Below are 15,021 nucleotides of genomic sequence, written 5' to 3' on the forward strand. Positions count from 1 at the left end.
GTGCCCTGACACGGGAATTGAACCGGTGACCCCTTAGTTCACCAGCCGGTGCTCAATCCACTGAGCCACACCAGCCAGGGCTACCCATTTTTTAATTGGATTGTTTATTTTTGTTTGGTCTGAAGTTGTGTGAATTCTTTAAAAATTTTGGATATTACTTCCTTATCAGATGTATCATTAACAAATAAATATACATTCAGCAGGTTGTCTTTTCATTTTGTTGATGGTTTCCCTTGCTGTGCAAAAAAAACTTTTTAGTTTGATGTACTCCCATTTGAGAGTGTGACAAAAATAAATGTGGCAAAATGTTAACATTTGAAGAATTTAGGTGACGGGTATTTTTTTCTGAATCATTTGAGATTACATTGCAGACTGATGTCTTTTTACCCTTGAATCCTTCGTTGTATATTTCCCAAAGACCAGAACACTGTTTTACATAACTTTAGTACATTTATCACAATCAGGTAATGCACATTCATCCACTTCTTTATCTAGTTTACAGGCCTTATTTACATTTTGCCAGTTGCTCCAATAATGCCTTTATAGAGGAAGAAAAATAAATAATATAAAATAAATAAATAAATACATATTTCAACCCGTATCCATTCAAGAATCATGCATTGCGCTTGGTTATTTTTAATTTTGAAAACGTCTGATTGTGAAACATACAAACAACAGTATATATATAAATCCTGCTGCTTCAGGCCTTAAAACTTACTTGTGCTCTCTGGCCTTTGGTTCATCCTGAGCTCTCACATTGCAGAAATAAAACAGTGGTTGGCATTATTAGAGTTGGTAACTTTATTCTGAGTCTTTGCAAATGCCGTTCTCTGACTGGAACAGCTTCCTCCCCCTTGCCTGACTAGTCCTCTCATCCTCACCTCTTTCAGGAACCCTTCTTGGCCTCCATTCCAAAGCAGGATTAGGAGCCTTTCCCTAATCTGAGCCCTCCTTCCCTGTGGATAGATGGAAGACTTATTTTTGTAGTTGTCTCCTTCATGGGCTCGAGGTCCTCAAGGCAGCTGAGACCTTCCAACACCATTTTTGAGTTCAAGTACCTTGTCACAGCCCTGGCCAGGTGGCTCAGTTGCTTGGAGCATTGTCCCAAACACCAAAAAAACAAAAAACAAAAACTTTGCCGGTTCGATTCAGGGTCAGGGCACATGCCTGGGTTCAGGGTTCCATCCCTAGACAGGGTGCTATCTATGCTTCTCTCTCTTTCCTTCTCTCTCTAAAATCAATGAACACATCCTCAGGTGAGGATTTGAAAAATAAAAAAAGGAAACGTCATGCATTTGGAAAACTCAGGCCTTGAAGTCACAGTATTTTGTTTCCTTTTTGGAAAGGAGACTCAATTTCTGTGATAATGAAATGACTTTACATATTAAAATAGTTGCTTAAAGATGCATATTTTTTTTGTTTTACCCTCTGGCTCTTGGCAGACAAGGCTTAATCTGATCCAGATAACCTTGACTAGCCCCCTTCTCAGAGACAAGAATGTACTCTGAGTAGATCACTTGCCACTTTCTCATCTCTCTGGGAGCTGCCTCTCTGGAGGCTAGATGAATTTTATTTTGGCGGCTCTTGCTCAGAAATCTGTGATGTGCTGTGTCTCCAGAACCAGGCGCAAAATCCTAGTCTGGCACTTGATGCTTTTCTTGATTTGGGTTTCTCCACTGATCACATCTCTTGCACTAATATCCTGCCCCCCAGCCAAAATGGCCTTAAGGATAATGCTGACAAAAACTGACATTAATTGAATATTAACATAAATCAAAAGGGGTTCAGAAACCACTAATATTTATTAAGCACATACTGTATGCTAGGAGTGATCAAGAACTTTACACATGTCTTAGCTCTGGTCAGGTAGCACAGTTGGTTAGAGCATTTTCCCAATACGCCATGGTTGTGGTTTCCATCCCTGGTCAGAGCACATACAAGAATCAACCAGTTAATGCATAAATAAGTGGAACAACAAATCGATGTTTCTCTCTCTCTTCCCCTCTTTCTTTCTTTCTCTAAACTCAATCAAAATTAAGAAAAGAACTTTACACATCTCATTTAATTCTAACTCTTAGCAGTGTTAGGATTTGAACCGAGACCTGCTGGCTTTGCACTTACCACATTCACTTAGCCTATTGGAAACTTAATGTCCTTGTGTATAAAATGAGAGTAACACATTTTGCTATGAAGCATGGATAATTGAAGAAAGATACTCCTAAGTGCTTTTGAAAAAATTTTCTCGATTATCCATGCTTCCTATCAATTCACTAGAACGCTAATCATTTGGGCACAGGGCTCTTGCTGTGCTCTCCTGATTGCCCTTTCCTATCCTAACCCTTTTGCCAGGTTAACATCTCATCTTTTAGGGCATGTATCAATTCTAGGAAGCCTTCTTCCACTATTCAGGTGAGGTCAGATTTCATTGTGGTGTATTCTTGGAGCATTACACTACCAGAGAGACAACCAGCAATACTCGTGGTTAAAATACTGATATGCTTCCAGACTGACTGATCAACAGTTCCTGCCCCAGCTCCCCACCCTGCAATCTTCCCTGAACACCTCCCCAGGCTTTAGCAACTAATTGGGTGAGGCCTGGCCCAGAGTGGGCTCCAGGACCCTACTCAATGCATTGAGGTGCCATCACCCTTGCTGAATACCGCCCCTGACAGTCTTTGTGTCGTTATGATTTGTGCCTCCCCTATCAGACTGGAAATTTTAAGGGTTCAGAGCCTCTCAGGTTTTTGCTTACCAACAAATACCTAGGACCTGACTGACCAGAGAATATAAATCTTTGTTGAACACATGAATAAATTTTATGTAGACCACGAAACTAGCTCGAAACCTGGACCAACCTCTGATCTTGAGCCAGCCAATTAACCTCACTGAGCCTCAGTGTCCTCTTCTGTAAAGTGGAGGTAATTCATTCTTTCAGCAAAACTCTAAAAACCCATATAGCGGCACTGGGACACAGGTGGAACTGGACTGGGAAGATTTTTGCTTCCGTGGAAATTGTGGAAAGGCAGACAAAAAGGCATAAACAAACAAGATGATTTTATATAAACAAGAAAATAGACGGACGATGAGATTATAAGGTTATAGAATGTGTCCCTGAAGTGACATTTTTAAGTCTTTCCTCAAAGCCCCAATCAAGGATCTTTATTTAATAGCCCATTTTTGTAGAAATTCATTGTAAAACCAATTTGTTTTTTGGCTACCGGTAGAGAGAACTTGTAACAGGACTTCACCTCCTAGGCAGGCGCACCGGCCCGGGACAGAACCTCATTGGCTGTGGCAAATCACGTGGCTGCAGCGCCCCGGCATTCGGTGCCCCGCCCCTTGGGCGTCTCAGCCGTCGATCAAGGACAGGGCTCCGCCCTCTGCGCGCGCTGAGTCTCTATAAAAGGAGCCGGCGGGCGATGACGACCCTTTACGTCGTCGCGTAACGGGGAGGTGCGTGTGAGGTCATCGCGCGGGCGGGCGGGGTCGGACGGTTTGAACGAGACGAAGACGGAACCGGAGCCGAGCACGGGCAGTGGACGGGGTTCCGCCGAGAGCCGGTGAGCTGAGTAGCGGGCACGGGACGGCCGTCGGGGGTCGGCCGCGTGGGCCTCGGACGGGGAGACACCACTACGCCTCGCGTGCGGTGCCCGTAGGTCTTCACGGCGGTACTGTTCGGGCCGGATGGGGGGAAGGGCGGGGCCTTGACCCGGCGCGCGCGGGCTGGGCTTCGTGGGGGAAGAACGCTCCTTTCTGCCTGGAGGTGGGGCGGGGCTTTGGGCCGGAAGCGGGGGCTGCCCCACAGCGCGTGGGGGCTTCTGGGCCGTGGCGGAGTTGTGGAACCCAGACAGAGGAGGCGGGAGGTTCTGGCTGGCTGGCTCGGGTAGAGGGTATGTGTTGTTGAAGTGGGTCCTGCTGGGAGCTCTGAGGACCCCCACTGTAGGAGGCGGTGTTGCCTGATGGTTAAGAGTTCGGGTTTTGATTCAAACCTGGGTTCAATTCCCTTGCTATGTGACCTTTAGCAGGTACTTTAAACTCTTTGGGCTTCAGTTTCCTTATCTCTGAAATGAAGACAATGGTAGTACTACGTACATGAAGCTCTAACATACTGAGTGACAGAAACCAAGCCAGCTCAATGGACTCCTTTTTTTCGTTGGGTGTTTGTTGAGCGCTTACTAGGTGCTAGGCTTTGTGCTAAGCACTGGGCTATGTACTCAGGAGCAGGAGAGCAAAGGCTTGCTCCCCAGGAGTGTTACATTGTGGTGGGGAGACAGGATGTGAGAAAATGCATAGATGGACAAGATAATTTCATGTAATTATTAGGAAGACAATATATGAACAGTACTTCTCCAATCCCTGCCTTACAGCTCCCCTGGGGTGCTACAGGGCAGAGCTTGGCCTCTGCCCCATTTGAAGGATGAGGATCCTGAGGCCCATTGAAGGAAGGGTACAGCAGATCTGGCATCCACGTCTAATGGGATATTTCCAAGAGTAATAATAATAACAATAATTTGCTAATTGGGCACTTGTTATGTATCAGGCATTGTATTAAGTGCTTGATGGGGCATTATGTTATTTAATATATCACTGTCTGTAAGAGATAGTATCTTCATTTTATAAATGAGGGGACTTAGAATCTTAGAGGAGGGGTGATTTGCTTTATGAAGTGCAGCAAGTGGCAGAATCCATGTCTGTGACTCCTGATTTCAGGCTCTGAATCTGTATATCACGCTGCCTCTCTGAGGTCCAGATTTAGAGAGTGTGTTTCATACTAGTGTGTCCTTTGTCATGGTATGTCAGACTGGCACAGTTTCTGGCAATAGGGAAGCTTAGGACATAATGTAGTTTTCACTTAGGTTCTCATTTAATCCCCACTACCACATTGTGCAGAAGATATTGCTCACCTTTTACAGGTGAGCCATTTGTGATTCAAAAAGGTGAGGTGTTTATCCAGGGTCACATCGCTTTTTTTCTGGTGGCATCTCCCTCCCCCTCTTTCTATACCCCTCAGTATGGTGTCTTGAAAGTAATAGGGTGCTTATCAGCTAGCATTGAATCAAAATGAGTTTGGGAGTTTTCTAGGAGAACTGCTAAAGGTGAGTTAGCTGGGGAGGCAGGAGGAAGCTTTTTCAAGGCACTCAGAAGCCTGGTTCAAGGAATCATTTAAGGGTGAGTTTTGCAGGGTGGTCATGGGTTCTTCCATTGAGGCTAAGCAATGGAATCATGGAGGAAGAGTGAACTTCCTCCAAAATGGACTGTAATCTGTTTTGATTGCCTGGAAGGGCCCATTAATTGGTTAAGTCAGTGGATGTTTATTGCGCATTCATAGGGTTCCTAACCCCATGTATTTAGTGGATGCAGAGCTTGCAAAGCACATGGGACCGGGTATGAATGTACTGGTAATGAAAGAGTTTTGAATTATATGATGATGAAAGGTTATAACGTTTTCAGAACTGGGGTGCGGTCAGTGGCTTAACCAGCTGCCTACAATTTTTGATAGCATGACGTACACAGTACCTGATGTATGTATGAAAGTTGCCAAAATAGATTACAAATGCTCAGCCTGGGACCATGTTTTCTGTTATCTGGTACCTGATAATAGTGTTCTGCACATAGCATGCATATCATTTATTCATTCATTCTAGGGTTTTAAACAGAGACACTTGATCTGATTTGTGACTCAGAAAATTATCTCTGGCTGCTGTGTAAGAACAGATTGAGACAGACTAATTTGAATGCTGTGGCAGTGGATCCAGATGAGAAATGGTCATGGCAGGTCTCTGTTTTTGGCACTGGAGGTAGAAGGATGAGACAAAGTCCCTCTCTGTCTGGGACCTAATACCTATTCTGTATCAGGTAGCATGCCAAGTATTTGTATACCTTATATCATTTAAACTTTGTCTCATCTTTTTAGGATAAGTGGCATTAACTCATAACTGAGGTTCATTGAAGTTAAGTAACTTGCCCAAAGTCATACAACTAATGAATGACATCCTCAAGTTCAAATCCAGGTTGTCTTTGTTTGAAATCCTCAGCTCTTTGCATAGAGCAAATTGCCTTCTGGCCCAAATCTGGTTGTGGAATCATTCAGAAATGAAGAGATGACAGTCCAGTGTGATAATGCCTATTGTAGAGGTTTAAATGAAGTGCTATGATAATGTGGGGATTAATTTCTCAGTGAGGCCCTGGCTGGTTTAGCTCAGTGGATTGAGCGTTGGCCTGCGAGCTAAGTGTCGCTGGTTCGATCTTCCAGTCAGGGTACATCAGAGAAGGAAAACTCTGACTCCAAAAAACCTCCGCTGCCTTGCGGCATACCTCTTCAGGGGAAAGGCTAAGGGAGTAAACCCCGACAGAAAATCCGGAGCCGGAGTCCCTAAGGCGGTTTGACGTTGTAGTCAACACCGGCAACTCCTGCGGCGCACCTGAAGCCAAGCTGTATCGACTCCGTCTTTCCCTTGGACCCTTCAGCTGCGAAGAGAGGGGGGGTCTGCTGCATGGGCAACAGCAGACCCTCCATATCACCCTGCCCAGGCTCTGTAGCTTCAGCGTCATCGCAAGATGTCGATTCAACACGGGAGGAGACAGATACCATGTCACTCCCGAGTCGGACTGCACAGCCATTCTCGGCGGTGCAGATAGACTCTTAAGAAGCTACACCATCGTCTCTCGAGACGGACGGCTGCCGACGACGACGAATTTCTCAGTGGCTTCATGTATAACATAGTTTTATCATTTGAATTTAAGACTTTAAAAGTGTTAAAGGTTTACTTTCTGAAAATTTATATAGATACATTTTTTTCTCTTCGATACTGTCCTGTCAACCTGAAAACATTTACTGAGTATCCACTGTATGCAAGGCACTTTGCCAAGTGCTGTGTGAGGGCACAGAATAGTGTCACAAGACAGCATGGGGTCTTAAGATGGTTTTGAATTTGCTAAGCACCTTACCCCCCATTGGTAATACAGTATTCCCTCACTTATTGTGGGTATTATGTTCTAAACCCCCCCATGATAGATGAAAATCCACGAAGTAGGAACCTTACATTTATTTTAGTATTTATATATATTTTAAGGCTTTATAAACCCTTCCCACACACTTATAAACTGTTCCCAGTCCCCTGTTAACCTTTCCCACTCCCTTATTAAACACTTTTCCACACTTTTATAAACACTATGTTCTTAAACATATTCTACACTCTTAAACCTATGTAACTTTAACAACATATGTATACAGTACCGCAGAATCCCGCAATATAGCGGAAAATCTGCGATAAATAATTAAATATAATTAAAAAATAATCCCACGATACAGTGAGGCCACGATAAGTGAACCGCGATATAGAGAGGGACTACTGTATTGGTGTCTCATGAAATGAGGAAAATTGTAAGTGTCAAGGTCACTATGAAATCCAGTGTTTCATAGTTGTGTGTCCTCGTGGTACTTGCCCCAGGATTTCATCTAGATCTGAATTAGCCTGTCCTTATCTCACATTGCTTAAGTCTTCTCTTCCCACAGTCTGTTTTCTACCGAGCAGTCAGGGTGATCTTTTTCAAACTTAAATGAGAGTTTGATTCTACCCCACAACACTATAAACAGTTAAAGACTAAAATCCAAACTCCTTACCATGGCCTGAAGAGTCCTAGCATGATCTGGCTTCTTCGCTTCTTTCCCCACTTCTGTTCCTGCTCTCCCTTTCTCTTGCTCACTGGGCTATAGCCACCCTTCTTCCAGACCTTCCTTCTGATTTTTAAGCTCAAACATCAACTCAGAGAGGCTTTCCCTGAGGACATTCCCTCCACCCCCATTGCCTCAGTGGTCAGTATGAAATGACATCTGTTTTGTGTATTCAGTCAGTGTTAGACTTCCACTATGAGGATGTGAACTCTGCAGACAAGCCATTTGTCTTTCCTGCTTATCTGTTTCATGGTCCCTAGAACAGTTCTTGATAAACATTTGTAGTTTGAATGAGGGTGATGATGGCATCCACATTTAATAGCATTTTAAGTTAATGTGTTTCTTCTTTGTGTGTGTTGTTTTGAATTTCAAAGCCTGGCAGAAGGGGTGAGAGGTAGCATTTTCCAGGCTAGGGGAAAGAATGTGGATGATGGAGCTGGGCAGGCTTGCCTGCCACTTTGCAGGGTTTCTATATTAAAACACCTTATCTGTAAAATCGCAGGAGATTCAAGTGAACCTTGCAGAGAGTTGTCAGGATTAAATGATAAGTGTTCATGACGTTCCTGGTGCTTAGTAGGCTCTCAGATGCCCTCCTGTCTCCAGGTGGCTAAACAGAGAATTAGTACCAAGGATTCTTCACTGTAAGGTCATTTGCTACCACCTTTGTAGTACTTAGGTTATTGAAAAGCTTGCTTTTGATGATAAAAGTGGATATAGTCCTTGAAGAAAATTTGGAAAATAGTGAAACTATAAAGAGGATAAGTTAATAAAAAGCCCACCATCTGCCCTGAGTGGTGTGGCTCAGTGGAGTGAGTACCAGCCTGCAAACGGAAAGGTCCCCAGTTCAATTTCGCGTCAGGACACATGCCTGGGGTTGCGGGCCATGTCCCCATTTGGGGGTGTTCGGGAGTCAACGAATCTATGTGTCTTGCGCATTGCTGTTTCTCTTCCTCCCTTCTCCTCTCTGTAAAAATAAAATAAAAATTAAAAACCCATCATCTGAAGAATACTGCTGTAAACATTTTAATGTTAATGGATAAGCTTGAACTGATGTTTTCTAAACAGACAACATTCTTGCTTGTTCATCAACCTCCCTTCATAAAGCATTTAACCTTCCCTTTACTTAGTGTTCTTGTAGCTTAAAATTTTATACCAATTACATTAAAATGGGACCTACATTTTAGGCTGGCTGTTGTTGGGCAATTCATTTCAGGTCATGTTTCATTCCAGTCTCATGGCTGGACCCTGATGTCTCTGATTTGGCCTCTTGGAAAAGAGGGCAAAGCTTAAAAGTTGAGCATTCCCACAGGTCTGCTCTGGGTGACTGACTAGGAAGGAAGTGATTGCTCTTCCTTGCATGGTTAATAATGCAGACCGTTCTTTTTTCCCCACATGCTGTAGAAGATGGCAGTGAATGTATACTCAACGTCAGTCACCAGCGATAACCTCAGTCGACATGACATGCTGGCCTGGATCAATGAGTCACTGCAGTTGAATCTAACAAAGATTGAACAGTTGTGCTCAGGTAAGAGAAATTCACTTGACCACTTTTCCAGGAAAGCCTGCAGGTCCTTCAGGAACGTGCAAGTCTGTATCTGACTGCAGAAGCCACAGGTTCAGATTTTATGTTAGGGCTGACCCATTTCTCCTCAGCCCTGCCCTGGTTCTACTTCTGAAAGGAATTGTGCTTAAAATGAGCATGCTTCTGGCCTGCAAGTCCATCATCTCCTGTTGTAAAGACTGCGTACTGAGGCCTGCAGCTTAGCCCTACCGTCTCCATTCACGCTTTTTCACATTTAGATTTGAAATGTTTTATTTGAGGACACTCATTATAATTGTTCTAGTTCTATATTAGTTCATCAGTGACCTTTCTTATTCCAAGAAGCACAAGATCAAAGTCAGGCAAATGCCATTTCAACCACAATTTTACTGAACTTCTGTTTAATAAAATTTGGCAGAGAGGTAATGATTTAAAAAAAAAACACAAACATGTTCTGTTTTTATATATACAAATAGTATAACATTTAGAAAACTGGGAAGAAGAGAAAAATGCTAGTAGTTCCATTCAGAAGAAGCCACTGTTTGGTTCTTTTATTTTACTTTTCTGTACAGTTTTTCAACTTAACCTTATATTGTGGATATTGTTTAGTGCCAGTCACTCTCGGAATTATTCAATACTTATTTGTAATGGCTGTATACCATTGCTTTCTATCGATATGCTGGAGTTGTTTACTATCTTCCCAATTTGGGGGCATTTAGGTTTCTGATTTTTACATTGTGACTATGACTAGGTCGAGTATCCTTTACCATTAACCTAAATCTCTGTTTATTTCCTCAGTGATTGCTAGAAATGGACTTACTAGTTCAAAGGGCATGAAATTTAGTTTCTTCGTAATTGTTTTTCATAAAGATGTTATCCGTTTCTACTTTCTCTAAGGACTTTCTATCTTATCTTTTGAGAGTCTGGCTGTCTACCCTTGACTGCCCTGACATAGGGAATGTGTCAGGTTATCCAAACTGGATTTACCACAAGTCAAGAATATGCCAGAGAAAGATGAGGCATGTATTCTACTGCTATTTAAATTCTTAGTGATAGATAATTAGAATCCTCAGAGTCTGCTAGTAATGACAGTAATCATGTGTACCCGGGTTATGTAAATGTTTTTCACATATTTCTTCAGTTAATTCTCATACTTCCATGAGGTAGGGATGTTTATTAACCCAATGTACAGATGGGGAAATGGGCTTAGAAAAATTGAGTAACAAGTCTAGCATTATACAGCCAAGAACAGTTGAGACTGCAACCATCATTTAAATCAAGAACCCATGTTCTTCAACTTCTGTGCCCTACTCACTCTAGACTTCCTTCACTGACTGGTGTGATTTGGATCAATTTAAAATTACTGCTTTCATTTATATGATTTTTTTTAATGTACTGATTTTGAGAGAGAGAGGAAGGTAGGGCAGAGAGAGAGAAACATTGATTTGTTGTTGTTCCACTTGTTTTATGCATTTATTGGTTGAATCTTGTATGCGCCCTGACCAGGAATAGAACCCACAACCCTGGTACACCTGGATGCCGCTCCAACCAACTGAGCTACGTGACCTGGGCTGTATGATTTTTTTTAAATGAATTCAGCTTTGTACTTCCTTATTTTAGAGCTGAGTCCTAGTCTTGGTCTTAGTTTCATTGGCTTGTCTTGTTATTTCCCCTGTGAAGCTTAATCTCAGTTTCACGAATGGTCAGAGAGAGGCTTCATATGAAGTTGTTCAGTGAACAGCTGGTGCCCAAGGCTCATGCTGATTAATAAGAGTTACTTTGTTAGTCAGAGGTGTAAGTTGTTAGCTTTAAATATAGGCTGCTTTTCCCCATTTTCTATTAGTTTCCTCAGTTTCATTACCACATCCTTATTTGAGGCTTTTAAAGCACTTGTTTAACCCGTGATTTATGACTCATGTGGGGATAAGGTCATCCTAGTTTTCTTTTGAGCTGGCTTTTTCAATAGCAATTTCTCCCTAAAATTTACCTCTTTCAGTAAGTATACCTCAAAGTATGTTTCACTTAGTGAATTGGAAAATGAGATCTCTTATTGTATGTAGATTAGATGTACTTGTGCTGATCTGGCTCCAGATTTAGCTCATTCAGACAGGAAGTTGTCATGATAGGATGAGGATTCAGTCTGCCCTGAACCTTGTGACTTTGGAGTCCCTTAATGTTCTAGTTCCTCATTTGTAAACTGGTGTAAAAATAGCACTCAGATATGGATTCTGTACCAGACCTTGGAGGTGAGTATAGATCTCTTTAGGGATGGCACATCTTCATTTTACAGGTGAGGAGTCTGCCCATGGGGTACAGCTCATGCATTATAGAGCCTGGTTTTGAACCCAGATTTTTCTGACCACACAGCCCACACTCTTTCTGTTGTATACGCATTATATCTTTTTAAAAGAAGCATTTGGGCCCTGACTGGTGTGGCTCAGTGGATTGAGTGCCGGCCTGCAAACCAAGAAGGTCACCAGTTTGATTCCCAGTCGGGGCACATGCCTGGTTGCGGGCCATGTTCCCATTTGGGGGCATGTAAGGGGCAACCAATCCATGTATCTCTCACAAATCTATGTTTTTCTCCCTCCCTTTGTCCCTCCCTTCCCCTTCTCTAAAAATAAATAAGTCTTAAAAAAAAAGAGAGAAGCATTTGGCCCTGGCTGGGTAGCTCCGTTGGTTAAGAGTGTCGTCCTGATATGCCACAGTTGTGGGTTTAATCCCTGGTCAGGGCACATATAACAAATAGCCAATGAATGCATGAATAAATGGAACAACAAAGTGATGTTTTTCTCTTCCTTCTTCTCTCTGTCTCTCTAAAATCAATCAATAATAAAATTTTTTAAAAGTGTATAAAAAAATAAAAGAAACATTTGGAAGAGAGTTAAATGTTAATTACATATAATTAATTACAACAATATTGCCTCATTAAAAATCTGTGAAGAATTTCAACTTTGTCTCCTGGCTGCTACTTCTCTTGCTCTGGATAAAATACTTTTCTCCAGTAGAAAATGGTAAGTGCAGGACACTTAACTGTGATTTGTAAACAAACTTATTCATTCTTAACTAGTTCTCCTCTTGAGAGCCCTGTAGGGCTTCCCTTAGAATAAGTAGATGGTTGCATTTTCTTTCACATTAATGTTTAGAAAACCTAGTCTCAGCTTCCAGTATGAGACCAAACAGGATGAGCTGCAGATACTGTCCCCTGAAGAGGCCTGCTGCCAGGGGATTGGAGTCAGAGAAAATGAGGCTCCACAGATCCTTGTGTTTACTGAGGTCAAAGCAGAATCCCATAGTCTTTCACTCTGGCGCCTCCTCTTCTTAGCTCACATGGGAAGAGAATCAAACAAATTAAAATTCTCTACCAAACACAAGTTTTAAAAAGTAGGATTACGTTTTTCTCTTGTGAGGGCAAGGTTCTGAGATCCTACACTATTAATGTGCTGGCTGCCTGTGGAATGGCTGCATTTTGTCAGTATTGTGGGCTCCCCCCCGGCCCCCCCAGCAGTGAAATGAGCCTGTGCTTGGCTCTCGTAGTGAGATAAGGTGAGGATAACTTTCAGTGACAGAGTTAGAAGGTTGTTCAAGATTCATTACATTCTGTAGTTGCCCTGTTTTGGAGAGCTAGTTGTCAAGAAAACAAACCTAATCGCAGAGAAGGATTTTGATGAGGGATTGCTCGTGTCAAAAGAGGATACCGGTTTCCTTTTGCCACCCATTCCTCTGTTTCCTCAGTTCCATTCCGTATTCAGGCCCCTCCACACTTTTCCCGGAGCCCAGCATGGTGCTTTGAACCTGTCAGGTGGCCCTCACAGAATGTTCCTGGCTCCCTTTTCTCTCCTCCTTGCCTTCCCTCCTCCAGCCTGGCCTCTTCCGATGTGTCTGTGCTGCACGGAAGAGGAGGAGTGTTCACATGCTCCCAGGCAAGTGTGAGATGCCCCTTTTCCTCAGCTTATTGTGGGGTGCTGTAGGCCCTTGAGTTACTATAAAACAGCTTGTTCAGCTTGCTTATTTCTCTCTGAGGGTGTGTGACCATGCCTCTAACCAGGCCTACCTCACTTTTTCTTCTCAGGTTGGCAGATGCTCCTTTTGGGAGCCGTGATTTTGCCATTCTTCCATGGTCGCAGGCCTTAGAAGCATCTTACTCTAATTGATAAATTCTATGTATCTTCTGAAGGGCGTTTTGGATCCAGCCCTTTCTCAGCTTTTTAAAAAAACATTTTAAAAATGGCCCAAGGATACATTTATTGATTTTTAGAGAGAGGAAAAGGGACAGGGGATAGAAACATCCATCAGTTGCCTCCTGTACGCACCCCTGTTTGGGACCAAACCAGCAACCTAGGCATGTGCCCTGACGGGATGGAACCCATGGCCTTTTGGTGCAGCCAATGGAGCCACACTAGCCAGGGCCAGCCCCTTCTCAGTTTGCTCACTGCTGCCCCAGTGGCCCCTGACTGGGCACAGATTTCTTTTAGGTTCCCTCACGCTCACTTCTTTCTTGTTCTACCACATAAGCTTGCAGCTTTTCTAAGAGACCATTTTTATTGAGTAACTCCTGTGCTCAAGGAAGTATTGCTTCCAACTTTTTGCCTAAGTCTTCAAGCACCTTCTTGATATTCTTTGCCTTAATTAAAGCAAAACAAAAGACAAGAAACTTATTTTCCTTTGATTATAAGTGATTAAGTCTTTGTTATTGAAACATTAGAAAACCATAGTCTATTGTAATGTCACAAGTTAGTGATAGTCATTGTTATCTTTTAGCTGTATTTTTTTCTTAATTATGGCTTTTATTTATTGAGTGCTTATAGGCCAAGCACTTCCCAAAGTGCTTTATATATATAATCTGGAAGGTCAGGACTATCACCACCATTTTACAGATAGGGAAGTGAGGCATAGAGGTTAATAACTTGCCCAAGCTTACTCATTTTACCTGTACTACCAGTATTTTCCTATAAATGTAATTGATGTACTGTATGTATGGGTTTTTAAAATGATTTTAGAGAGAGGAAGGGAGAGAGAAACATCGATCTGTTGTTCCACTTATTTATGCATTCGCTGGTTGATTCCTGTATTTGCCTTGACCAGGTAATTGAACCTGCAACGTTGATATATCAGGCTGATGCTCTAACCAACTGAGCTATCCCACCAGGGCTGTATATATGCTTTTTATTGTTTGAATTGCTGAAAGTCTCAAAATGGTTTAAAGTTCAAAAGGAACAGAAAGGTAAAACAGTGATAAATCTCCCTCTTAACTGGTGTCTACCAGCTACCCAGTTCCCCTTCCCAGAGGAAGTCCAGTGTTATTAGCTGGGTAGCCTCCAGAGAGTGTATACATACAAGCAAGAACACCCATCTATCCATATCCTGTGTGTGTGTGTGTGTTCGTGTGCACGTGCTTTTCCCCCCCTTTTTACACAAATGATAACATGTTTAATCACAGTGTATATTTTGAAGAGTGTTCCATATCCATGTATCATCAGATGCCTTTTTTTTTTTTTTTTTTTTTTTTTTTTTAGTGGCTGGGTATACCATAATTTCCTTGGATCAGTTTCATGTTAATGGACATTTAGTTTGTTTCCAATCTATTGATATTAGTGATTGTTACAGTAACATACAAACAAGTGTTGTATATATTTGTTTCCTACTTTTAAATTAAAATAGGATTATTTTTCCCATGTTAAATTTCTTGAGGATGATTTTTAATGCCTGTATGAATGACTCCTCACAGCCCTCTATTTCCAAGTTTTATTCACCCTCTAAAATGACTCAAGCCTCACCTACCCCCTAAAGGCTGAACACTTATATT

General features: G+C 42.3%; 1 protein-coding gene across 2 annotated transcripts in view; it reads left to right on the forward strand.

Annotated features, from left to right (window-relative positions):
• Window positions 1-3,445: 3,445 nt before the first annotated feature.
• MAPRE1 (microtubule associated protein RP/EB family member 1) overlaps window positions 3,446-15,021 on the forward strand; it is a 30,894-nt gene continuing 19,318 nt past the window's right edge. The window contains exons 1-2 of one of the 2 annotated variants that reach the window (XM_090286229.1): window positions 3,446-3,560; window positions 9,077-9,200. In XM_090286229.1, the coding sequence (XP_090142355.1) occupies window positions 9,080-9,200 (121 nt within the window). In that variant the 5' untranslated portion in view covers window positions 3,446-3,560; window positions 9,077-9,079. Of the gene's footprint in view, window positions 3,561-3,813; window positions 3,891-9,076; window positions 9,201-15,021 lie in introns of those variants that run through there. The other variant, XM_090286230.1, reaches the window with a different exon arrangement.

Source organism: Furipterus horrens, unplaced genomic scaffold, assembly GCF_987537825.1.
Source record: "Furipterus horrens unplaced genomic scaffold, mFurHor1.1.pri manual_scaffold_8, whole genome shotgun sequence".
In the NCBI taxonomy this organism is placed as follows: domain Eukaryota; kingdom Metazoa; phylum Chordata; class Mammalia; order Chiroptera; family Furipteridae; genus Furipterus; species Furipterus horrens.